This window comes from Staurois parvus, unplaced genomic scaffold, assembly GCF_062004578.1.
Source record: "Staurois parvus isolate SC_StPar_1 unplaced genomic scaffold, SC_StPar_1.0 ptg000009l, whole genome shotgun sequence".
NCBI lineage: Eukaryota > Metazoa > Chordata > Amphibia > Anura > Ranidae > Staurois > Staurois parvus.
In genome coordinates, this window is record NW_028317805.1 from 11,757,680 (window position 1) to 11,785,643 (window position 27,964).

The 27,964-nt window shown below is 40.2% G+C and overlaps 1 protein-coding gene across 1 annotated transcript in view; it reads left to right on the forward strand.

Annotated features, from left to right (window-relative positions):
* The window catches only part of ADAM12 (ADAM metallopeptidase domain 12), a 749,844-nt gene that overhangs the window by 595,984 nt on the left and 125,896 nt on the right, over positions 1 to 27,964 (forward strand). The window contains exons 13-14 of the mRNA XM_089669609.1: positions 1,795 to 1,884; positions 14,370 to 14,565. Of these exons, the coding sequence (XP_089525735.1) occupies positions 1,795 to 1,884; positions 14,370 to 14,565 (286 nt within the window). The remainder of the gene's footprint in view (positions 1 to 1,794; positions 1,885 to 14,369; positions 14,566 to 27,964) is intronic.

The window sequence follows — 27,964 nt, forward strand, 5'->3', positions numbered from 1 at the left end:
GATCAGTGTGAAAGTTTCTTATTTGCCCCTTTTTGGCCAATTAAATATACTAATGAAAATTATTTTTTTTAGATAAGTGCAAAAAAAAAAAATCTAGTCCTGAGAGAAATTTTCTTAGCTGCCCATGCTCTATTCAGTGTTATTTCAAATAGTTTTGCCAGCCCAGCCCAGTTCACCTTTGTGAACTGCAAAACACCTCCCCTTTAGAGGGTAGGAGGAGGTGTTTTGTAGCCCTTAACACTTTGGGAGAGATTACTAAAACTAGTGCACAAAGAATCTGGTGCAGCTGTGCGTAGAAACCAATCAGCTTCCAGGTTTTATTGTCAAAGCATAATTGAACATGTTGAAGTTACAAGCTGATTGGTTTCTATGCACAGCTGCACCAGATTCTGTGTGCTCCAGTTTTAGTAAATCCCCCCTCACACTGTCTTAGGGTGACAACACTGCTCCCACATAGATACAGTACAGTGAAAGTTGCCAACCTAAGAGAGAAAGTGTTACTGGCAAGACCGCCATAAAGTGGAAATTAGCCTGAAAAAGAAGACTGACACAACTATCACATCCAAGGACAAGTGAGCCGCAATATTTGTTGTTTTGTTCTTGGGTTTTGATACACTTTAAGCTCCAGTCAGTGACCTAGACTAAGAGGATTCCATCAGCCTGCTGCAGGCTGGATGAAACATTCAGTCAGTGTTCCCTCCTCCAGTGATCAGATTGCAATAACTTTGTAGCAAGTCACAAAGTGACAGGCTGCAGCAGAGGCTGATATGTATTAAACATTTGTGAACACAACCAAGAAATGCACAGCAGCCAGGATTTACATGTCTTTCATCTCAGAGCCAGCATTTAAACCTAAGAAGCTGATGCTGAATTGTGCCTGAACATAGATGGCTCTGCCCTTCAGCAAAGAAAAGCAGATTTTCAGGGACAGTATTGTGATCTCTGTAATTGTTACCATTGCAGATTACTTATCATGCATGGATGTTGAAAATATATTGTTGCTAGATCTAGTTATACAAAATGGGTTGCAGTACTGCAAAGCCATAGTTATTAAGTCGCTTTCCAGCCTCATATGCTAACAATCAGGAAACAGGTGCCGACTAAATTCTGGTTGCATTTTGTATGCAATGGGTACCATGTGGTCACTGAACAATTGCAGCAATAATTTACTTCTGTATTGGTCAGGGATGACCATGTGCACCATCCAGGTTTATACACTGCTGTAGGATGAGAGTGGTACCAGTAGCCAATGCCGCCACCGAAATGTATAATCTGAGCAGCAAAAGGGGATTTTCTACTGCCTAAAGTAATATTTTGGCCCTCTTTAGCTACACATCACTGGATAGCTGCCAGATGGAATCTGATTAGTTGCCATGTGCATCAGCTTCACTTTTCTTTGTTTACAGTCTTAATTCAGATTTTATTGAAGCGCTATGATTTCATGCTGAATAGCAAGTCCACTTAGTTCTGAAAATGTGTCCCTATTGCAGTAACTCCTTGCACATTCCATTTATTCTTATGCAGCAATTAATCTGCTACAAACTTTCCAACCCTAATCGTCGTCCTCCCGCAGTTGGCACGGGCCTCTTCCCAGCACAGCCACCTTGGGCTCAAGTTTCATCATTTTACTTTGAGGTTAGCAAAGGGAGCAGAATCTGAGTAAGTTCGAAATAGCTGTTCCGTGCCCAAGTGAGTTTTGAAGGATGAATAAGCCTCGTTTGTAGGCGCAAAGGAGACATTTACTGCCTATGGAAGTCGTTAAGTTCTAAGCTTTTCCTCTAAATCTCTTTTCAGGAATGTACCAACCCTTGCTGCAACGCTAGCACATGCCAGCTCATTCCAGGAGCCGTGTGTGCCCATGGACTATGCTGTGAAGACTGCAAGGTGAGCCTCGTTGCTGACATACTGTACGTACAGTTTGGAGTGTGCTGTTTGTTGTCTTATTGTGATCAAAATCATTAATTTAACTTGGACAAGTCTATGACCTTCTATTTGCCACTCAAGTTTATCTTTTTCACATTTTCTACTTTTGACATATTATTTTTATTTTAGCTATTGGCTTTTTATGGTTTTTACTATAAAAGGTTCCAGCCCTCAACATGTCCAATCTTCAGATTCCATATAGACTTTTTTTATTACAGGAATTTATATAGCCCAAAAAATGTATGCAGTTCTTTACATACATGTATATTCATGTCAGTTCCTGCACTCAAAGAGCTTACAATCCAAGGCCCCTATCTTATACATGCAGATACTAAAGTCTTTTGGAAATGAGCTAAACCCCTACCAGTATATGTAGCACCCTCTGGTGTACATAGTTTGTAGTGTTGTTAGAGGCTTGTTAGAAGCCTGGATGTGAGTCAGTGAGTTTACTTTAAGTCAGGCTGGAGGGCTCTACAGGTCAGGCCTCTGGTACCCACCCCAGGTTCTAGAAGCTTAGGAAAATGTCTAGAAGCTAGTGGGTGGAGGCCAGAAGGTGTTGATCTGCATATTAATGAGAATTTTGCAAATCCCCAGGCAGGAGGCCTGGCAAGGTGGCCTAATCAGCCTATAAATATTAGAGAGCCTGGCCAGCAGAGGAATCGGTTGGAAGATGGAATGCTAAGGTGTGCTGCCATGTAGCCTGGGAGGAGACCCCAGAGATGAGGGGTTCTGCCTCCAGGCTGAAGGTTGGAAGAATGGGAGAAGGAAGCTGACAGAGAGAACTCTACTGCCCTGCAGTCCACTGAGGAAGGACAGCCTGCTCGCCTGGAAGGAAACCAGCCCAGCAAAAGACCTGAAAGCAGTTTATCTAAAGCCACAGGACACTAGCACAGTGTGAATGCCTTTACACCCCTGAGGATTACAAGAGAGAGGGCTGCTAGGTGCTATACCCAAGCAGTTCCCCCTGGGATAGTGCTACAAGTCTGTTCTAGAAGATCTTGCTCTGGGATATTCTTCAAAACAGCCAGGTGGATGGATGGGCAGTTTCTAGCTGGGGTCTAAAAAGGTTCATATAAAGAGAGGACCAAGTGCTCCTTATAGAGACCGTGTTACTGATCCGTCAAGAGACTGATGCCACTCTGGAGGGAACAGAAAGTTCAGAATCTATCTTTTTTCTACAGAATTTAGGAAGTTTGTCCTCAGAGTTATTGTTTCAAGTCAAGTTGGGCATCCCATATTCCCCTAGACCCCATTCAAGTTGTTTACCTGAAATAAAACAACAAAAGCAAGCCCATGGACTCTGAATGGAAGTTGGAAATTCCTGTTGTCTGGCTGTGCAGGAAATAAGGGGACCCAAAACCAATGGCTCTCAGGGGGGTAGCGCTACATATATATTAATGGTCTTTTATGCATAGTGCAGCTTGCATCAGCCTCAAAAGGTAAGCTGTGCATGAAGAGAAAGGTAAAGTTCTTTTTTTTTATTTTGTAACCACCTTTGTAAAGTCATAGTTTTCTGGATATACTGCTGATCTCTGAGCCTGAACTGAGCATGTTCCAAGTCAATGAAGCAGAACAAGTATACAAATCATGCGTTCTGACTTCACCTGTAGCATACTTGCTCTAGGTCAATGAGAGGGACCTGTCTTGAAGCCAGAGACAGCCTTGCAGCTGGCATTTTCAGGAGTAGGTCAGCAGAGGAGCTGTCATTTTTCTCTCATGATACGTTTCCTTTAATCCACATAATTGTGCGCCCCCTACCCGGAAATGCTAAATCACATATATATACGTGCTTTTGCGCGCCCATTCCGCCCTGTAGCAGTATTTCTGCTATAGGGCAGCCCGGAAGTGGTTAAAGGCAACCAAATGAAAACAATAATTATTATACTGTTAAAACAATTGTAGCACTACCCCCTCCTTAGGGGTTGCTGTTGACTTGGGTCCCCCTATAGTCCTGTGCAGCCAGGAAACCTGCATACTTCACACAAGCTTGCATTCAAAGTCAGAAATCAGTCCTTGAGATTTGTTTTGCTGTTTGAGGGGATTTAGAACTGGGATAGGGTAAAGTGAGGTATGGGATGCCCAAGGGAACCGACCACTGAGGACAGACTTCCTATACCTATTCACAAGCTTATCTTCTGCAACACAGCCTTTGTTGGAGAGCTAGCCAGCATTCCCTTGATGTACCACCCCAGACCCTAGATGAAATTCCCCTCTTCACCAAGCAATCTGGAGGTTTTCCTGAGCAGGGGATCTGGCTCCTGTCCCTTTTAAATGGGTGAACAATCACTAGTAGGTGGCTAATCTGGTTTCCCACCAGAGTGCTCCTTCCCCTATCCGCCTAGAGGGTGCAGGTGTACTCCCTCAGATCCTCTCCTGCACTGCTTGTGTGTTGGCTGCTGCTACTAGGCCTATCAGCTGAGCTGCTCCTTCCCTGCCATACAGGTGGTCCTCTCTCCCTCTGGCTATTTCACCTGAGCTGCTATTAAACTCCTGTCTAACCATTAGGATCTAGCTCCCCCTAGCTAACTAGAAGGGTGCTATAAAATGATTTTATTTACTCGCTCATAAAAATAAAAAAATAAAAAATTAAGATTTTCAGTATGAAAATACAGAGTTTCAAAACAATGTCCATTTGCTAAATATATTAATGTGTTCGTAATAAATGCTGGTACTCCCAGTACCTGGTTTTGAACTGCACAACCATGTTGTCTTGATTGTCAGCTACTAACATGGACTGGGGATCCAATGTGTTTCAAATTTCTTGACTTAATATAGTTTCATCAGGAATATATAGTACCAGTCTGAAATTACAAAAATGTTTTTGATTTTTCTCCAAAGCCGTATACTGTATATTATTCATATTTCAGCTTTTGTATTTTACATATACTCAAACCATTACACTTACAACACTTATATTGAAACCAGGTGTCTCCGCATGTCAAACTAGACAGGCAGTCATCCCCAAAGTGGAACTGTTGCACCACGTGAACTTAAATCTCGATTTTGCTGTCACCAAAAAATTCAAATGATATAAATAAAAAATATTGTACATGGAGGCTCCCTATTATTCTAATGCACCCATGAAACCACACATGACAAGTTTCTTTAAATCATTCCCTTTGGTCTAAACTGAGAAAAAAATCCAATATAACATTTGAGCATGCGAGAAGTGTCTCTTATTTGAATATTTTCTGTTTTTTATATGCTTTACATGGAAATATTTGATTATCATCACTTATTGCTGTAGTAAAGCTGTACAATTACCAAAAGAAAGTGAAAGATGTTATGCTTGCCATATTGCTGTAGGTAGTTCTGTCCTCTGCAGTTTCTGCCCTGCCACTCCAATCACTTTCAGATAATTCTGTCAGGTTAGAATTTTTGATGAAATGCAAAAGAATGGTTTGGAAAATTCCAGCCCTGCAATGTACAGTATAATCGATCAATTCTGGAAGAAACATTCACTTTATGGTCAGCATAATGTTGGGCTCATCCATTGTCCTCCGTTTTGCTACCCTTAGAAGGATGAAATGATCACTACAAAGTATCAATTGAACAGCTTGAACAAATATTTTGAACAAATGTTGTTGGAATCAGCTTCAAGCGGAACTTCCCCTTTTGGGTGGAGCTCCGCTTTAACTCAGTTTTAGGTGTTCCACACACCTTGAAATGTTTTTCCTAATTTTATTCTTTATATCTTAATAATTACAAATCCAACAGAGGATCATAAGGAACATATTTGGTGAGCAGACTAAGAAACTCAAACACAGAGATCTCCACATAGGGTTGTACCTACAGGGGTCACAATTGAGACCCAGCCTCATGCTGCAGGGGGCCCATGCGTCCCCCCCACCCTGTACACTTAGATAGGAGTGGGGGGGCGGCTGCATATAGAGGAATCGATCTCTACATTTTCCTTCTGCAGCCAATGAATGACCTCTTCTCCTATCTAGCTTCTTTCACTGCCCCCAGTGCTCTCCAGCTCCCCATGCTGTCCGCTCCCATGCGCTTTGGCCTCTATGCTTTCCGCCCCCTGTGCTCTCCACCCCCCTCTCCTTCACAGCACTGCACACAGATACACTGACGAGTCTGCAGGAGCCCTGCATGGCAATGCATACTAGGCTCCAAGTAAAAAAAAATAATAAATGCACATTTTTTTTACCTTCAAAAAAGATGTTCATGTATTTGTTTGTTTATTTTAAAGGCAAACTTATCCTTTCACTTTTTGGGATCTTTGGAGAATTCCCATTTAGCCAGGTCCCTTCTTTAGTGCTTTGCCTCAGTCCATTTCAGTCTCTACCTCTGAGTTAGGTCTCAGGTTTGGGCAAGGCACCAAGCTGGTCTTTTGAATCAATAATTCACGTATGCTATTTGCCAGACTCTGGCTAGGAAGGGGGTGGTCCCTTTCCTCCAAACCTAGGTGGACTTCCTAATAGACTCACAGTGCTTTGAAAAAGTATTCATACCCCTTGAAATTTTCCACATTTTGTCATGTTACAACCAAAAACATAAATGTAATTTATTGGGATTTTATGTGATAGACCAACAAAGTGGAACATAATGCTGCAGAGCTGCAGACCTCCACAGCTCAAATGGGAGAATCTGTCCACAGGACAACTATTAGTCGTGCACTCCACAAATCTGGCCTTTTTGGAAGAGTGGCAAGAAGAAAGCCATTGTTGAAAGAAAGCCATAAGAAGTCCCAATTGCAGTTTGCCAGAAGCCATGTGGGGGACACAGCAAACATGTGGAAGAAGGTGCTCTTGTCAGAAGAGACCAAAATTGAACGTTTTGGCCTAAATGCAAAACTCTATATGTGGCAGAAAACTAACACTGTACATCACCCTGAACACACCATCCCCACTGTGAAATATGATGGTGGCAGCATCATGGTGTGGGATTGTTTTTTTTCAGCAGGAACAGGGAAGCTGGTCAGAGTTAATGGGAAGATGGATGGAGCCAAATACAGGGCAATCTTAGAGGAAAACCTCTTTGAGTCTGCAAAAGACTTGAGACTTTTCCTTCCACTTCACAATTATGCGCCACTTTGTGTTGGTCTATCACATAAAAATCCAATAAAATACATTTATGTTTTTGGTTGTAACATGACAAAATGTGGAAAATTTCAAGGGATATGAATACTTTTTCAAGGCACTGTATCCTCTTGCCTGCCCCTTGAGTCTAATACTCGAGAACAGACAGTTGTCAAGTCATCAGGGGACACCTCTGTTTATTAGTCTCCTGACCTGATCTACACTGAACATCACATGAATCTGCAAAACCTTCATATCTGGACAGGCTGGAAAACTCCCTCTGCAACAGACTGCATGACCTCTTCTCTATGGTGAACAGTGTTGAGTGTGTCATTCATGACCACACTGTGTTTACTAGAGTATTACCTTTTGGATACTCTCATCTGATGATCCTTAGTTTGATAAGTAAGGATTCTGCATGCCAATTTCCTTCTTTTCCTCCTTGCAAGGAGGTACCAATCGATGGAAAGTCCGGTACTCCCCTGAGCAGTCAGCAGGCAGGAAACACTGTTACCCTGCTGAAGATGTTCCCTAAAAGAGACTGCAAGTCTGGAGGCCTTCTCATGACCTGCTGTCTGAGAAATAGATCTTTTTTCTGTGGCCAACTTGGGATCTTCTAAGGAAGTCTGCTTATATTCCCATTAATATAACTAGGATTCCTACCCCACACTCCTTGGCACAGGATTCTGCTCTATGCAGGGGTAGATTGGATGATTGTAGAGTTTTATATTGGTTAGACAGGTTTGCATTGTGGCTATCAAACTGCAGAAACACCTATGGGTGTTGTCAGGAAGCACTCCTACTTAATCCTTCTGGTTGTTGACCACCCTAACCGACCAGTAAAGATCTCAAGAGCACTACAAGAGTATTAGCACACTTATCATGCCTAAACCTGTTCTCTCCCTTCTTTTGGCTGGAGTCATAGAGACACCTAGGTTTGAGAAATGTTATGTTAATGCAGTTTACCATCAAGAAAAATGAGTAAGGGAGGGTTATTATAACCCCTGTCAGATTTTCTTTTTTTGCCACCCATGCCCCATTGCAGAGATTTCCCTTCGCTTCCTGTCCAATAATCAAACAGGAAGTGAGAGGAAATCCCTGCAAATTAAGGGAATTCCTTGGGGACCCCCAGGCCACCAGAACTAGTGTCCCCATTGGAAGATTTCTGCTCTATTGCTTTTCTGGGGATTACCCAAAGTTTGTGATTTTCTTTTACTTTCACTTTCAATGATAGAGGTAAACAGAACAAATAGAGGGGGGGGGATATCCCTAAAGAAGACACAAACCGCACTAAAAATGGACAGGTGTTCTAACCCCTCTGCACTCAAAAACGGAAAAAGAAGGTTTAGTTTATACTTTAAGTTAGTGGAAAAAATGTTTTTCAGATTTAGATACAGGATGATGGGTTAAACCATCTCAAATTATTATACATATCTCTGACTCTGGTTACTCTAGTTTTTACTTGCTTACTCCATCACTCACCAAGTCCATTACTTTGTGTTCCTTAATAATTAATAAAGGCTGCAACATTAGAACAAAGTAAATACTGCGGAGAGGATATCTTGCCATGTCAGTCTCTTTGAGATATAGGAAGGTGTTGGGTGATGAAACCAAACTTTTTTTTTTTCCAAAAACCAAGTGGTTTAGTAAAGAAAGGTTAGTGAAGCCAATGATTTCATAGCTAGTTTCGTTTCCCATGACCTTTCTCAACAGATGCACTTTTTACTTAATTTAGGTAAACTACAAAACTATGTGCATATTCCAAAGTGAAGTCACTATTGTTTCTTGACTATGTGATGGACCTCATGCATTATTAATGTGTTAAGGGGTTTTCTATATAGATCTGCCCTCTACAAATTGTATTCCCTCTGTCACTATAATGCTGTTTGCCGCCCTGAGCATTATACTCCTGACATATAAACAAGTTCCAAATGAAGTCACGCTTCTATTGCATTAGTGTCTTGGTCCTGCTATTCTTCATTGTCCTTTCCAGTGTCAGATAAACAAACAGCTCTGAATCATACACGCTTGTAAAGGGATATCACACATTTAAAATATTTCTACAGCCATAATCTGTTTTGCCATGGGAACCTAATTCTGTGATCTTGCAACACGTGGTGTTCTGCAGATGCACATCCTGAACTATAAGCTGTAGACATAACAGATTAAAACTTGACATTGGCTAAACATTGTGCAAACAGGCAAAATATTTGTTTTTTAAACTAAAAAGTCTCACATATAGGAGTTATAACTCCCAGATGTCTTTTGGGCCAAAATACCTTTTGTCCCACTTGTCTCTACAGTTGTTTCTTTTTTAAGCCTGTATGTATTTCTAGTGTCCGAATTGATGTTGGCCCTTAGGATAGATTGTGTTGTAATATACAAGAGTAGAACTCAGAGGCACTGCACAGCTGTACCAAAGTGCTTACAAAACTAGCCAATACACTGTCCCTAAGGCTACGTTCACACTAGCGTTGTGTGCAGGCGGCAGAGAGGCGTTTGGGAAGCGTTTTTACCGCTTCCCAAATGCCTCTGACAATTCTGCACATTGTAGCACATGGTGCTGTTCTAATGGGAGCGTTAGCATCTACTGTGGAGGGGGCAGACAGAGGACACTACTGTGTGGTGGCTCTAATGGAAAAAAAAAGGGCATCCAAGAGGCGCTGGGACTTTAATATGAATTTAAACAAGGTAGTGAGAAAACATTTGAAGAGCCCAATGGCTCAAGTTAGGCTGCTCACAACTGACAAGGCCACCCTCCAGTAGGTACTGCAGCAGGTTACCAGAAGAAGACATGCATATGTGAAAGGAGTGTCAGACCAAAAGATAAGAGTCGAAAATCATTTACTGATATTGTGGTAAAAAGACATCCAACGCTTTTCGGGGGTCAAAGGACCTCCCTCTTCATCAGGGCTTCAGTTAAAAATGAGAACCTTGAGAGGACTCAAAGTAAAGCTTTCCTGTTTGAATCTGTGCAGGGAAGCTGATTGCTGGATTAGGATTCCTGGCCAGCAGTATCTGTATAGGCAGTCAAAATAAGGCTCATTTTGACTGATGATGCATATACTGCTGGCCATGAATCCTAATCCAGCAATCAGCTTCTCTCAACAGATTCAAACAGGAAAGCACAATAACACAATATCAATAAATTAATTTGGAGTTGTTGATCTTTTGATCTGGAACTCCTTCCATATACAGTGCTCCCCATAAATGAGTACACCCCAACAAATTTGTCAGAAAATCTTTACTTTCCTTTCAGAATCCACATTTACTATGGGACATTATACTACAAAATACTCCCACGAATGTGGGCCATTGAGTGCAAACAAGATTCGTTAATTTGCACACACAAAAAGTATATTTCCTAACAAATTCATTCAAGACCATATTGCAAAAATGAATACAATCCAATGAAAGCCTTGGAGCAAGGCTAAATTTTAGACAACAGAATCCTAATTAACAAGTATTCAACTACAGGTGAGTCTGATTATTCATTAACAGGGGCGGACTGACCATTGGAGAACTCGGGCACTGCCCGAGGGCCCGGGGTCAGTAGGGGGCCCCATGAAATGCGCCTGGTACCTTTTTTATAGGCTTTTTTTGAGTGTGGGCAAGGAAACAGGGGCCCCATGATCCCCTATTGCCCAGGGGCCCCATTAGTTGTCAGTCCGCCCATGTTCATTAAACAGGTGTCCAGCAGACAGTTGAATATAAAAGAGCGTTGCTTAACAAAGAAAACCCCTCCCATTTCATGCAATGGCACCACATGGAAGAGAAATGTCACAAGGCCTGCGAAAGGCGAAGGCTACAAGAAGATCAGCAATCTTTACTTATCAGTCAGAATACTGTAGCAAAAGTGATACAAAAATTTAACAAAGATGGAACTAAACCATCCAGAAATGCTGTATTTCTGAAGAAGAACAGGGTGAAAGTGATTCAGTGGCCAAGTATGTCTCCTGATCTGAATCCAATCGAACACCTATGGGGAATTCTGAAGAGACAAACTGAGCATCACTCTCCATCCAGCATCCAGGCTCTAAGGCTTGCCGTACATTATACAATTTTCTTTAGAAAATTGCTTTAGATTTACCAAAAACCATATAATATGAGGTCAAACCTAAACAACACTTTCAATTGTATCCAATTAGGCAGGCTCTTGCACTACATAGTTGAAGGTAAATCTAAAGGAAATTGGGCAGAAATTGAACCGAAAATTGTATAGTGTATGGCCAGCCTAAAAGAGGTCGTTCTTGAAGAATGGAAAAAGATCGATGTTGCAATATGTCGCCAACTTGTTTATTCCATGCCTAGAAGACTTGGTGCTGTCTTTACAAATCATGGAGGTCATACAAAATACTAGATGGAGTAGTTTTTGTTGTGGGGTGTATTCATTTTTGCATCAACTAATTTGAGTAAAACTGAAGATTTTGTAATCTAAGTTATATTATTAACCTTAATTTCATGTAATGAGCTAAACAAATGTTTTATAAGACTCAGTTTTGTCAAAATTTTGGAAATTGTTCTTGTGTTCAATGAGATATTGATTAAAATCTTACTTTTCAAAAGGGGTGCACTCATTAATGCTGAGCACTGTACATATAGAGTATGTGGTGCACGTTCTGTGCAAGTCAGTGTGATGGGATTTTCAGCCAATTCATTGAAATGGGCTGAAATCAAACTGGATTGCAGAAAAAAAAAGGAGTGCATGCAATACTTTTCAAAAACATACTGCACCAAATCGCATGATATTGCTCTACCGTGCGATCTCATGCAGGCAAGTGCACTTTGTTTATGATCTGCATTTGGGGTGTTGTTCAGAATATTTTGACACTCACAGAAGATTGTACAGGCAGTGCGTTTTGAGCATGGTGCGGGAAATGCGCATGGAACACACCTTTCCCGCACTGTGGTCTGGTGTGAATCAGCCCTCAGAACAGGATTGTGATATAGGAGAAGTGAGCTCTGATGTGAAGCATCTGAGTTATCACACAAACATACGATTCAGACCTCTGATGGAAGAAAATTTTACTGATCAACCTCTGTAAATTTTAATCTAATACCCATGATTTAAAATGGTCTCTAATATCTTCAAATTATACTTTGGACTTTAATCTAGTTACAGCTTGTTTATTTTGGAAGATGCTTTGTCAGAAAACTTTAGTTTTATGGCTTGTGTGGACCCAGAGCCAAAGACATGTATGTTTATAAAGCTTTGTATTCGATCTTGGGCCCTGGATAGCCTTCCATGTCTCTGGGGCTGAGACAAGTTATAAAATACACTTCTATACTTTTGATTTTATTTACATTATTTTTCTTTTGTGCGATTAAAGACGTGATTTAGTGGTAAATTCAGTGACCTGCAAAACAAGAGTTTCTCCAAAACATTAAGTTCTCCAGGAAACAGTAATTTGTTGGGTCAGTTTCTCTATTACATTAAACACCAATTTTGTTAAAATATATATGCTTGTGTAAGTTTTCAAGAAGTAACTTTGAGTTTGTTATTTACATTATTTCCATTTATCTGCAGCTATATTTAGGGTTACCAGCTGATTTCATTTCTGACACCTTTGGCAACAAACAATCTTGGTGGATACAATGAAAAACAAAAGTTATAAAATAATTAAAGCCCAAAACAAAAATGTTACATATTGCAGGTCACCAGTCCTAAAATTAGGTGGCTGCATTAATTTTTCTTTTTCACCTGGTAATCATTGGATAACATATTTCTTGTCTTTAGGTGTCTATGTTCACTCCTCCACTATATCTCTGGGGGCAGTAATTGTTGTCACCCAGGCTGGACTTCAAACATATGTGCCTTTGTTCATCTCCTTTATATGAGGATGGGGAAATTAGTAGTAAAATAAGACAAAACTTTCATTTCAGTTCAGAGGAAATGACAAGGACATTGCAATTTTGGCAAGATAAACATGCATTTTCTTTTCTTGCTAAAATTGTCTTTAGCCTGAAAAAAGAAAACTATGTGTCCCTTATTTCTAGGGAGACCACCATTCAGGTACAGCAGACAGTTGAAGTATGCCTCCTGGGGCTAGTGGACAACTTGGCACCTCATAGAGCTTCTAGGACTCTTCTTGGGCTATTGTTATTTTATGCCAGAAAAGCGATTGTATTCAAATGGAAGTCCCCTGTTGCTCCCACTCTACATTTTTGGAAACACTTGGTCAATCTGAATTTTCCATTTTATAAGGCCACATATCAATCAAGAGGCTGCCCAAAAAAAGTTAATAAGTCGAACCCAAAAACCCAGGTTGAACTATTCCGAGAAGGGAAAAGTCCTATGGTCTTCTTTACGGTTCTCATGGAGATCCATAGTTTGCTTTCTCAGTACTGATATGGGGTGTACTCACCCTTTTTTATAGCCCCCTGAGATGGATGATCTCATTCAGCCTTCCTACGTGGAGTTGAGTGTACCTCTTAGGCTCTGTTTTGTAACTTAACTTTTGGAATTCAATAAAAAGAATTAAAAAAAAAAAAAAAGAAAACTATTACAGCCACCACATCTTAGGACTGGTAAACTGCAATATATTAAATTTTTTGCTCTTTGGTTTAATATCCATTAACCTATGTATCTTTTTAACAAACCTGAGCCCTCAGCCTAACACTTTAATTGTGTTTTCTTTAATAAAACTGGACTTCTCTGTAAACACAGCATGTTGTTGCTGTGAGAGATCATAATCAGTACAGCAACACATTATTATCATTGCACATGTCTGTTCATGTGAATAATCACTCCAAACAGAAATCAACTTATACCAGATATCAGCGCTGCTTGTCAGTGCAGTCGCAGTACTATCCTACACCAAACCAAAGCTTGTGAACCGTCATGTTTCAAAATGAATAACAGCACAACGTGCTAATGCAAGTAACTTGCTTTGCAGTCAGGGGCGGACTGACAACTCATGGGCCCCCGGGCAATAGGGGATCATGGGGCCCCTGTGTCCTTGCCCAAACTCAAAAAAGCCTATGAAAAAGGTACCAGGGGCATCTCATGGGGCCCCCTACTGACCCCAGGCCCTCAGTGTTCGAGTTTCGAAATGGTCAGTCTGCCCCTGTTTGCAGTATAACTCTCATTGCCATGGCAGGGAGTGAACAGGCCCTTACTGTGCATGATCTAGATCCAAGTTCAGTTTAAGTTCTAAGTCTAAATTAGGAAGTAACAGATTAATCTTTCTGGCTGGGCGCTGAGTGTGGATCATAAGACTTGCTGAACATAAATAAAATTCCTTTTAAAAGATGTATCATTTGATATGCTATTGTAAATAATGCACAATACATAAGTGAGGAAAGTGTGTAACCTTGATTGTAAATTCTTAGCATTTTCTCAATAAAGGGCAATGTGTTGAGGAAAAATCCCCCTTATTAAATTATGGTTTTAATATTTATGTTTTGGCCTTACAGCTGAAGCCAGGAGGAACTCCATGCAGGGACTCAAATAATTTCTGTGATCTACCTGAATTCTGCACTGGAAGCAGCGCACAGTGCCCGCCCAATGTCTACCTACATGACGGTCACCCTTGCTACACACTGGATGGATACTGCTACAGCGGCATGTGTCAGACCCACGAGCAACAGTGCGTCACACTCTGGGGACAAGGTAGGCACCATCTTTCCCGTAACAACCATTCTTTACACGAGCATTGGTTGGGTTCCAAAAAGAACTGGGGCACTCAATGGGTACCTAGATTGTTCTGGTTCCCAAAGAATAATGCTAGAAAACTTGGTGAGGCTGATCTTATTTTCCCCTATTCTGCTTTGCTGTCTTCCTTTTTGTTTTCCCTTTCCTACTGCATTCCCTTGGCACCTAGGCATTAGTGCTCTGGTCCTTCTGCTTATAGGGGTCCCAGGTCCAAGTAAAAAGTACCCACAAAATATCTTAGAATGCCTAGGATTAGTAATGACTAGTAATCTAATTCTGTGATTACTGAAATTAAAAAGCTAATGTATTATCATTTCAGTAAAAGTGTTTCAATTCACTTATCAGCAACCGCTTGCCTCTATCCTGGCTATGCTTAATACAGATTCAGTTATTCCCAATATACCAATATACAACCCTACTGTTTGAAATTCAATACCTTTTATCATGCTTCCTGACAATGGTAATTCTCACTGTCTATCTGTCATCATTGGTATCTGAGTCTCCATGTAAACTATTGACATATATTTGACCCTATTTTGGTAGAGTTGTATTTCTATATTTTTATATTCATTCTACCTCGTGTAATTGTAACTCCCATTTTACAAAAGTTTAATAAAATAAGATTGAACAAAAAAAATTAATCAATTCAGAAGTAGATAAACCACTTAAACCAGAAAGTATTTTGTGCATCATTGATTTACAAGATACAATCTTAGAAACAAAGTTTAGCAATGAATGAATTATGGGTGTCTACAAAATTATACTTCATAATGGCTGCAATACTGCAAAAGGATACCTGGGGCTGGGGCACACGGCCTGGGTGCAAGGATCCAGCAATGCCCCTGTCTACACATATAAGCACACAGTTTATAGTTAAAATGATCTCTTTCCACATTGCCTTTTGCAGTTTTCAAAGGTGATACACCAAGCTTTGAGTGTGAAGTTGTAGTTCTGTATATACAGTATGAATATATGAGCAGTTGGAAATTATTTTATATCAATAACAATGGTCACAGATTTTACAGCAAACTGACAAAAAGGTGTGTGTATTATCTATCCCTCAAAACGGTGCTTTGTAGAATTATTTGATCCTGCACTAGAGAACTCGATATGCGTAAAAAGAAAGGGCAACTCCAGGACCGTCTGCCCAGGCCAAAGAAGGGTGTATGGATATGCTTTTAAGATATGGGATAGATATGGTATAATATGTATGGGACATTTAACCCCAATTTCATTTTCCAGTTACATTTGGAAACTTGGAATTATAGAGTCCGTATTCAAAACACATGTGTAGACATTCTTTGGGGTTCATTTACTAAAGACAAATAGGCTGTTCACTTTGCAAGGGAAGTTGAATTTTGCATGTTCCCCATAGTTTAGTAAATGTAGTGAAATTTCACTTTGCAAAAATACCCAATCACAGGCAAGAAAAAATTCCCATGCAAGGTGAAATGTTTGCCTTTAGTAAATCAACCCCATTGCCTTCTAGCATTGTGGGTAGAAGACCACCCACCTCTCCATTCCTTAAGTGGGACAGAATCGTGGGTTGGCCTGTAAGGCTGCTGTATACATGGCCTGAACAAGGGGCACCCTAAAATATGGCAGCTGTGGAGTTAAAAGAGAGAAGACAATCAAAAGTTCTGAATTTGTGCATGGTGTACAAAGGGATAAAGCTCCATTTAGTGGATACAGTTTTCTATGCTGGACTCGGAGAGAAAAAATTGTTTTGTTTTGTTTAAAAGTATAATCATACATTTCCAGTAAATTTGATATAAAGCAACATAGGGGTTCATAATTTTTTTGTAAATAGATTATTTTGTTATTCTTGTAGCATTATTCCTATACAGGCTCTTAAAGTACCCAGTATCTAGTGGGAAATATTTTTTGTTGCCATAGGGATGTTGTAAAAGACAGCTTTTATCTAATGTTGGCTGCAGGGAAGATAAGTTGCTGTGTGCTCCGGTCATACAGAGAATGAGCTGTACAGTAATGTGATTAATTGCACACTGTATATACTGAGCATTGCAGACGCAGGAAATGCTGGGCAGATAAAGAATTATACAGTAGAAGGAGAGCAATGAGATTCCTGACTATTCATTATCCCAGTTGGAGTGACACAGTGTAGCATCAGGTCAGGATTGACACCGCTGGAAAACATGTTGAACTCAGGACTTCCTGTGCAGAAAACTTCCTCAGGAAATGCTGCTAGCATAATGTTTTATCAGTTATAGCTGGTGCTCATTTACATTTGGTGCAGCTATTGAATGATATCCCTGATAAACATGTGCTTATTTATAATCTGTGATGTAACCATAGATTATTTCCCCCAGTCTATCTTCAGATCCACAGCTGTTTCCACTAATAACACCGAGGTTTATTTAGTACATTGGATTATCCAAGGTGACCATCAGGAGGGATTCCAGTAGAGGCCGAGAAACTGTCTGTGGATATGGGACATGGTGCCATGGCTCCCTTCTGTTGCAAATCACCACATTTTCTCTTGTTCCTTGTATATTATCATGGGAGCCATCATTCACATGTTGTGGTTAGTTCCTGCCATTCTTATATTTGGAGAAAATACACACAACATCTCACCCACGGGATACAGGAATGGAATGCTTTCTGATCACACTTGTAAACTTATATGTAGCATTGGAAGGGACTATAACTTTATTTTTGTGACAGAACCAGCCGGGACAAGGGCATTTGGGGGGGACTAAGGGCTAGCCTTCTACCCACTGATTATGGCCCACAGAGGAGACCGGGGATTTTGTCTGCTACTCCCTGTCAGAGCATGGATAAAAGCTCAGTTCAGCTTCTGATTACATGTGATTACATGTGATGATGGATAACGTGATGAACACTGAGAGCGAGGCTTGGAATAATTCTCTGGATAAAGACAGTAAAGCTTTCCCTCTGGAGTGGATAGAAAGGTGTAATACTAATCTTGGACAGGTTAATGGTCTGGGGAAATATGGTGGCCCTCCTGCACACTGGGTTGGAGAAGCTCCTCCACTTGCAACAAAAATATTTATCAATATCTCCTTCAAGAAATCTAAGAAGATAAATTCATTCCACTTTTTCAGCCTGCTGGAAGAGTTTTGTCTTCTGATGACGTTTCTAGTGGACAGATGATACAAGTGGCAAACACCTGAAAGACAGCATGTGTAATGTACTTTGTATATCCAGTATCCAGGGGTGTGGGCTCCTAGCTGGCCTAGGTGCCTGGCTGTTTATTAGCTTACTGTTGATTAGATAACTGTTAGCTGCTAGCTGTTAATTAGATTACTGTTTGATTAGATCACTGTTAGATGTTATCTGTTCATTGGATGTACTGATGATATTACTATTTACAGTTTGCAATGTTTAGGATAATGTGATCAATCTCTTACCTGATTTTGTGTGGTATCAATTATGTGTGAGTTGACAGTAAAGAGAGTTCCAGATGCACCTGACCTATTGTTGTCTAGTCCTTGGGTGCAATGCCCAGCTACAATACCTTGGTCCTGGCGAGGAAGCAGTTTTCTGATGGAAGCACCCGGGCCGATGGTTGGTGGTGGGGGTGCTAGATGGTCCGCCACGATTTGATTTTTATTGTAAAATAAGAAATAAATTTCTTGATCTTGCTAAGTACTAGGTGTGTGCTAAAAAATATTTTTTTTATTTTGGTCTACTTACTATTCATACTATTGATGTGAGCTTGTTCTTCTTAGAAAAGAGCTAATTTTTTTCCATAAAGCCATGTTGCTCATTTCCTCCATTGCTGTGTTCCTGCAGTCTCCAAATTATGAAAGGCCACAGTGGAGCACATGTAGGAATCCTATGCAGGCTTGATGCCAAGAAATTTAGCTAGGCCCTAACTTTCTTGATGCTATCCTGCTGTTAATGGGTAAAACATTTTCCTTGGCTCTTCAAAAGAAGATCTGGGAACTCTCTTACTTTTGGTTGAGTCTCCAACTCATCAGTATGACTATAGAAGCTCTGCTTCTTCTCAGAATATTTGCAGCTTTATTTCCAACCCATATTACAACTAGCACCTTTCACCCCACGTAGGCAGTCAGAAAAGATCCTAGGCTATATTTCTGTCATAAGGGATCATTATTTCAAGTCTTGGCCATTGCATCAGTTACCATATCAAACAGCTACTTTTCTGGCAAAAACCCAGAATGGCTGTTTATTTTATTATTTTGTTAACTAAACCTGTTCTTGATAGTGAGACTTTCCATTTGCTAGGTGTTCATCAGGTGTGGTTCATGTTAGGAGAACAACAGATAAAGGATATTTCACCTTATTAACACTGGTGTAAAACTGTTATTTTCAGAATAAGCTACAAGGTATCATGGCAGGAAGCATTGCCGTTCATGATGTATGATCCTCCTCTTTTTTTCCAGTTCCACTGTCTGTATTCTTAAAGAATCTGTCTTGTGGCAATGGTTTGTCCACAATCAGCTACCTGGCCGTAAACATTGAAAGTCATTTGAAAGTCTGATGTATTTTGGGAAACTTCTACTGACACATTACCATGATACTTTGTGGACTATTTATAAAAAATGTCTCAAGCATTTGCACAGTTGTCAAAAGTAAGTCCCTTAATTTAATTAACATTAAGCCTGGGTTCTCATATATGCGGTGTGGTATATCGCATGTGACTTGCACCGCATTCCTGTGCAAATCACATGTGATTTGTGTGCGGTGCGATTGGAGCCATACATTTTGTATAGCTCTAATCGCACTGCACCAAAAAAGTGCAGGACCCTTTTTTGGGTCCGCACTAGAATTGGATTGCATGAGTATTCACACCTATGTGATCCGATTCTGCACATTGCGCCACGTTTTGGGGACTGCTTTCGGGGTGTTGTTAACTTAACATGCACACCCGCAGCGGTTCTCATGAACGGGGTGTGATTCTGATGTAGTGTGGAATTCGCACTGAAAATGCTGCGGATTCCAAACCGCATCTGTGTGAACCAGGGCTAAGTGTACCACATACATTATATATAATATCCAGAACACAAGACCAAATGTGGGGTTTTTAGGGTACAAACCATAAATAACAATGTCTTACTTTTAAAAATATTTGACTTTATTAATAGACATGTGCACGTCGGAAATTTTCATTTAATTTCGGATGCATTCATTCAATAAAGAATTTCATTTCAACATATTCGTTATGTTGAACTGATTCATTTTCAGAATTTGTTTTGTATCTTCGGCATTCATTTCATGTATTCATGGTCTGGGTAGATTCAGCATTTTTTTGTGGAAGTTTGCTATATATTTAATATATTATGGAATTAGATGGATTCAAATGGGAAGGATTCAAAATTTTAAGATGCTAGTCCAATTCACCAAGAGAAATAGCATGAGCTGATTGAACAATGTGGTGGTTTATGTAAGGATATATATTATTTATAAAGGGCGTGTCCCTTTCCCTTAGATGAAATATTACAGTGCCTCCAGCCGTTAAAATACGGCAAATATTTAATAAACCAATAATTTGGACACCTTGATAATTTGATCACCACTTATTATTATACCTTGAATTCTTTTAGCCAATATGATTTCGTACCATACACACAAAATTTGCCTTATAATAGATAAATATAAAAATTTATTTATGTACAAAAATTATATATATATTAACACAAAACGTAAAAGACTGGTGATAAATGAATATTGGTACACACAATCAAAAATATATCCTACCAATGTAAAACACAATAATAAGGTCTCTAACTAATTACATCAATATCACAATTTTTAAATGATATGATTATTTATTAAATGTATTAATAATTAATAATTTCGAATATCTCAAAGGTTATATTCTCACAAGCCGTGGCCATAGGATTGCAAGAAGCAAGCCCTTGATATATGATACTCTGGTTATTAATATTCAATAAATTATGAAATATGAAAAAATTATAATATGGCAACAAACAATTTTTTTACAGTAAAACAGGATCTCTCTACATGTATCTAACTACCCAATATTGTTGTGATACACTAAGGTAATTTTATGATTCCACACAACAGAGAAAATAGGTAATACAAAATCAAATAAACATCTCACCACACCCGGAATTCAGACTAGGCAACTCTCCCGTGGATTTAGCTGGCAGTGGAACGCCTTTAGACTGATATTATAGGGCAAGTGATAGATATTCAGTAGGGGAGAATGTAGGAAGTTATAAGGTTAGAGGGTTAGAGGTTTAGAAGTTTAGTTAAAGTTTTAGGAAGTTTGAAAGTATGAAAGAGTAGTTATTCAGCAGAGATCTTCTTCAGATGTCAGGGTCTTCTTGTGATGAGGTCTCTTCTTGAGCTTTTTCTTGATGATCTCCTCTTGTTAAAGGTACAAAGGCTTTTATATCCACTAATCCATTGTTCTAAGATACCTTCCCACCAGGCTTCCTGATTGGCTAGTTGAGAAATGTGTGTACATAAGCTATTTCTCACCTGCCCGCCAGGTGGCGGTCATGTATCATAGAACAATTTGAGTATTTGAGATGACTCATACCTTGGGTGGAATCTTAAGGTAATTTCAGGAATCAAATATACGTCTTTTTCCAGATATAAGTGATCATACCTATGATATTCTAAATAGGGACCATGGAATATAGGTGTATATTCAGTTATTCCTTCTTGAAATACCATCCTGTTTGTTTCCTGATAAGACATGTAACTAATGCTAGTTTATAATACATCTTACTTCCCATCATCTCAATACTCAAGTTAGTGATATATAGTTCCCATTTCTGAATATTTAGTGGTGTGTAAAATCCATAACATCTCATTTATAATATGTTTTTGTAATATATTTTTGTAATTATATACAGTCAACTTTTAGACTTTATATACAGTCAACTTTTAGACTTAAATGTCCTAAATTTCACCCCTTTGTTTTAGAATTAACATTTTCTCTGTGTAGAAAAAAAAACTTTCTGTTTGCCTGGCCCTTGTGTTGGACTCATGGTAAACAACTGTTAATGCTTTCACCCTTGGTGAACAATAGTATATTTCAGAGGTCTGTTGGTTCATCACACTCTGCACGTTTTGGTTAAGCTTTCAACCAGTTGAGTTCCCGTCTCATTATTGTTAAAATGCTTGAAAGTCGAAGTCCTATCTGGCTATTTGTTTGACTTTCTGTATCTGCATTCTTCTCAACCTCAATATACAAATAGTCCTTGTTGACAGTTCAAACAGTCTTATTGTCTTGGAAAAGTCTTGCTTCCCCCATTCTCCATTTCTTAGCTAGAATCCTTGAGGGTTCAACCAAGACAAAATTAACTCTTAGCATCCGGCTATACTGAGCTGTTTGCCATATAATATTATGTCTTGATAAAGTCATATTTTTGAGACATAATTCAAAAGGTCCACAACAACAATGACTGGCATCATCTGCAAAAATCCAGATACAGGTTTAAAAAAATCAATACTGTCCCTTATGTGCAACATTTTTTTGCGACCTTCATAAAAAGTATACATTTTAGAATTTGTGAAGACATTTTGATTATTGGTTATTGCTTTGCCTTATAGATAACCCATATTTCCAGATAAAATAATAGGGCTACTTAAAATTGTTTTTAGCTAAAAGAATGTCTTGAAACTGTAGTAAACTACAGACAAAAAAAAGAAAAGTCCCCTGCAAGGTAATCTCATAATGTGCTAGTATCAGGGGCGGACTGACAACTCATGGGGCCCCCGGGCAATAGGGGATCATGGGGCCCCTGTGTCCTTGCCCAAACTCAAAAAAGCCTATGTAAAAGGTACCAGGGGCATCTCATGGGGCCCCCTACTGACCCCGGGCCCTCGGGCAGTGCCCGAATTTCCAATTGGTCAGTCCGCCCCTGGCTAGTATGCATTGCATTCAAGCACATTATGTAAAACTTACTCTTGCACTGTCACTGCTGTAGAGCCTTCCATCTTCACCCATCTCCCTTCCGGCTTCACGAGCTCTGGCCTTCTGACAGGCTGGGCTGCGATGACGTCACTCATGTGCGCGGGAGTCCCGGGCCACGCCACACAGCTCTAAAGGAACGGCACACTATGCCGTTCCTTCAGAGCGCATTTGCTGATTAAATAGGAGAGAATATCTCCTAAACAGTGCACATTTAGGAGATATTCATTTTACCTATTTTTATTATAAGCTTACCTGTAGGTAAAATTAAAAAACAGAGTGTACAACCACTTTAAGCATTCCAAAGCCATCACGAATGTTCCCCAATTTTCAGGAAAATACTATATCCACTTTAAGACCAAGCCTTTTCTGGCCCTTTTTGTTTACATGTAAAAATCAGTATTTTTTTTAAATTTCTTAGAACCTCCAAACATTATATATTTTTTAAAGCAGAGGCCCTAGAGACTAAATTGGTGGGTTTTGCAATTTTTTATGTCACACAGTGTTTGCGCAGTGGTTTTTCAAACTCAATTTTTTGGGGGAAAAGAACACCTCTTTGAATTTTAATGCGAAAAAAACACAATACATAACCCAATTTTTTTTTACTAAAATATAAAAGATGATGTTACACCAATTAAACAAATACCAAAACAGATAACAGAAGACCCCAAATCCCTCCTGCTCTTTAAAAGATCGGTGTGTTTTTCTTTTATACAAATGGTGCCGTTTATATCTGAGTAAACCAGAAGTGATGTAGGGTCATCACATCCGGGTTACTATATCACAGAGCAGAACAAAGCTGGTCCAGTCTTTATTCAGTTCTGTGATCAGTGGGTGGAAGTGCTGGCTGATCAACTGGGACTCCTGGTGGGACAGAAAATCCTGGTGAAGCCTCTGAAGGCAGCATGGGGGGGGGGGGACACTTCCCCTCCTGCTGCTTGTAATAGCAATCTAGTGGCCAGTTATCTACTCTGATTGCTATTTTAAGAGAGCCAACCAGTACATTACTGGAGCTCAAGTGGATATTATGGCCACTAGATGATGCTGATGGTCATAGGAAATAAATGTATTAGAGAAATCAGCCTGTTGGCTGTGGAAACGCTAGAAACAATACCACTGCAAATTTTTATAAATAAACCTCGCAGTGACTTTAAATGAGGTTATAACACTCTTATACACTCTACATAAACATCTCATTAGATAAAAAAAACATTGAGCAGAGAGAAGGCGATACAGACACACCATATGTAATGTGTTATATTAGCAGCACAACATTAGTGTGTTCACCTTTGTATAAGGCATTGATGTGCATGTATATCAAATGTTGCATTTACACAGTAAAAATGTAAGTTTTCTAATCGAGAATGAAGTGGATTAACTGAGAATAGTGTGGTTCTGCCGTTCTATTACAAGCATACATGTACAGATGACTCATTTTAGCTGAAGTCCAAATTTCAGAATTTCACAGCCTCACACAGATCTATGATCCCCTACGTTATTGCTACAATAAGAGCTGCATCATAGATCTCTTCTCCGTCTGCAGACCATGTATGGTCTAATCAACTCCTCTTCAAAGGACATAAAACCAGTGACTAAGCAGAAGGTTTTCTCATAGCTTGTTCATATCTGAGGCCATAGTTGCCAGAAAGTCACACAATAAGATGATATCACTCTTTCCGGGCATTCTGACACACAGGAGTCACCAAGTCTGTCTGCTCCATCTGTAACCAGAAAATATGAACCAGCCTGCAGACTACCCGTTTCTTTAAACAGCAACTCCAGGCAATAAGTAAAATTATGCAGTGAAATGCTAATGCATCTCAGGAGGCAATACCAACATCTAGAAAATACTATCAGATTTCTTTTTTTTGTGTAGTATTTTTCAGTTTGATTCAGCAGCCTTCTTACAGTGCTTCTGAGCAGGATTGCAGCCTCTTTCCACATCCTTATGCTGTGCATATCCTCAATGAGGGGGGGGGCTGGGAACCAAACAGTATTTGGCCCTAATTTTAGAAGATAAGGAGGCCAGCAGTCCTAGACTCTTTATAATGCAGGCCATAGATGTTTTAATCTTCTTGTGGATGCAGGAAAAAAAATAGCTTGATTCCCCCATCAACACAGTCAGTGTTGATGGGGGAATCCCTCCCGTGGAGCTATTGTCTTCTCCCGGAAGGGACAGATCCTTTTATTCCCCAGCCAAGAGAATGCAGTGATTATTGCTTGTGGCTAAAGCCACTGGAAATAATCACATGTAAAAATCCAACACGCTGGTCAGTAGATGGATCCACTTGGGTACAATCAACTTACCTATAGATGGTTCAAATCTCAGCCAGTGCCTGCTGAATCATCTGATATTCGAACCATCTATGGACCCCTTTAGTGAAGAATTCAGGTGCAAAATGTGAATGCTAGGTCAAGGCTAGTCATCAGCAGTGTCCTGTGTGTGATTTTTAAATACAACGTTTTGATGTATTATTGGGGTGTACATACCTATGACCTTTTCCAAAGCCAGTAAGCTTTAGATTGGGTAAGGGTGATGGTGGGGTAAGAAGAGGAGCTAATAGTGGCGATGTGCTAAAATGGGAGTAGTGGTCTGATATGGGCTACATAAGACTCTGCAGCCAAATATGGGGGTTAACAGTGCTGTAGTTGGATAGTGACAGGCCTGCAGGGGATTAAATAATAATAAAATGGTGCTCCAAGGAAACATTAACTGGACAATTCAGAGGCAAAAGACTGCATCCCTGATGTTACCTGGATTACACACGAACAACTATTATAATACTGTATGTGGGCACAAATGGCCATTTGTGACAATATGTAGCAATAACAGTGTTGGCAGTGACAATCATAATGACAAACTCTGTAGACATCAGTCCTGACAATATCCCCAACAGTCACCAGTACAGATCTCCATGTGATGATGCTGTAATGCTCAGCTAACTGCATCCTAGCACCTAATGACAATGGATCTCCCAGTGGGGGATCCAGCTGTCACTGCTTGACAGAGATGTGGCACCCTCTAGTGTGCTACTAGAATAGTGTAGTGTATTATAGGCAAAATCATTGTTTATGACTCATGGTAGTTGTGTGAGTTATGTGACCAAGGTCAGGTTATTGCAGGACAGCTGGATGACTCAATAGGTTGTGGCTCTATCGCCATCTCCTGACTCTGGAGGACCATAGAACATTCCAGACGTTGGTAAGCAGGAACAGGGAAAGACCTGATCTAAATGTTCATGGGGGTCTGGCCAGTCCCAGGTTTGGAGATCCTGGTGGACTGGCCCATAAATATGGGAGAGACAGGCTGACAGAGGGGTCGGGTGGAAGATGGAGTGCAGAGAAGACTGTCGGTGCCTAGGAGGCGTCCCCTGGGGGGGAAGGGGGGAGGCCTCCAGGCTGGCTCGGGAGTATACATTCAGCAGTGAGGTGTGACTGGGATCGAGACCTGGAGCAGCAGGGAGCAAGGAGGACAGTGTGAGTAGAGCAGTGCTCTCTGGGATCTGCAGGGGGAAAGACTGCCACAGGTAGAAAGCTTTCTAAGGAAAGAGCTGGGTTCAATCCTTAATCCTTGTCTCTGGATATCTTCCGAGAAGCCAGGATGGCTGGTAGTGCTTGCAGGCTGTGGATCTGGGAGCAGATTAACAGGGTGAGAGAAGACATCTCTGCATGTAGCTAGGAGAAGTAAAGTGATTTTTGAGGGGCTGCTAGTTCCTCGCCCATAGAGAGTAGCTGCTACTGATCCGCAACAACCGACGGCTTTCAGGAAAACAACAGTCCAGGATCTGTCTTTGTATATAGGAGGGGAGTGTCCCCCTTCCATTGCTTCAAGCCAAATTGGGCATCCCATAATCCCTATTCCCCATCCAAGTTGATTTCCCCTAAAAAAAACCCCATAAAACCAAGCCCATGGACTGGCCATTGTCTCTGGATGCAAGTCTGTGTGAGAAATGCCTGTTGCCTGGCTGTGTGGAGATATGCACAGCGGCCCTCGCAAGGGTTGTACTACAGTTTGAGTGGAACTGGGGAGTGGAGTGCAAGAGGTACAGAGCCATATGAGATGGAAAAGAGTACAGCCCTGAGTCAGGCTTTGATTACAAAGATTTTAGCTGCCAAACTGGATAGCCAGTAACACTGCAAAAAAAAAAGTCAACATTGCCCGCTGAGACTCAATAAGGTCCCAGGTATGGGGTAGTACCAATAACAGCTTTAAAATATTTCTACATGGGTGGAAGCATGACCTGGCCTACTGGACCATACTGTTGTTCCTAAACCTTGCACCCTCCTTTGGAGGACATTTTATGTGCGAGTTATGTCCTTGCTACAGATAGGATAGAGGAGACTGATTGAGACTTTCAAGGCACATGAAAAATGGAATTCTAAAATTCAAAATTTAATGCTTAAACCATATTATTAAAAAAAAACTAAAAAACATGGGCAATTAAAAGGGATATTTATTGCATCCTAGTACACAGCATATAACTGGTATAACATTCCAATTCCCACATGGTAAAATAATCATATCAGATCTTGCTGTTGAGTGACCATGCCTATGTGGAATGACCCAACACGTTTCAAATAGAATCTTCCTATTAGTATCTACATTTAGAAAAATGTCACCCAAAAGAGCAAAATCAGGTAGCACAGGTATTATGTACAACTTGTTTTAAATGTCATAGTTTAACAAAATATTTATTTGAAAATGAACATGGCCGAGGTCTTTCCATCTTCTGATTTTTTTTTATGCATTTCCTTTGTTGAATGTTAAAATCCTGCGGAGGTCTTGCTAAACTAGCTCCGGATAATTCAGCGCAGAAGTCCTCCGCTTTAAAATAAGGACACCTAAATGAGATGGCAGGAATCAGCAGCATATGAATTTCATTCACAAAAACATGCTAATCAGCTTTCAAACTAATTAGTGAAAGATTGGCTCTAGAATTCATTATGCTGCAGAAGAACCATGGGGTTTGCAGGTGCAAAGAAACAGGATACAGTATGTTAAAAAAAAAAAAAGGAAAAGGAAAAAATGTCAAACTTTGAAATAAACATTTTTGTGCAAACATAATATCTGGTTCTGTAGACAGCTCATAAGAATTGCATATGGGTGCCCTGCAGCTGTGTCCTAATTCAATATGTGACCTGATGTCTCAACACTTTCTATTGTTATTAACTGTGACAGGAGACCAGAAAAAAACTACTGGTTGTGTCCAGGAGGGGAGATATATTTGTCCCAGGTTCAGGCACAATGCAGAATATTTCTCTTTTTGTGCTATGTAGTGAGCTTACTGGGCTGGCTGAGTAGTTAAAAAAAAAAGTTCAGGATTAAAAAACAAAACGTACATACTTACCTGTCCCTGCTGCCTCTAAGATCAAAAGCTGAGCGATCAAAGACTGTTGATCGCTCAGTTCTTGGTCTTCAGTGTGCAGATAGCGGTGACTGTCAGTCTTTCTGCTCTGCCC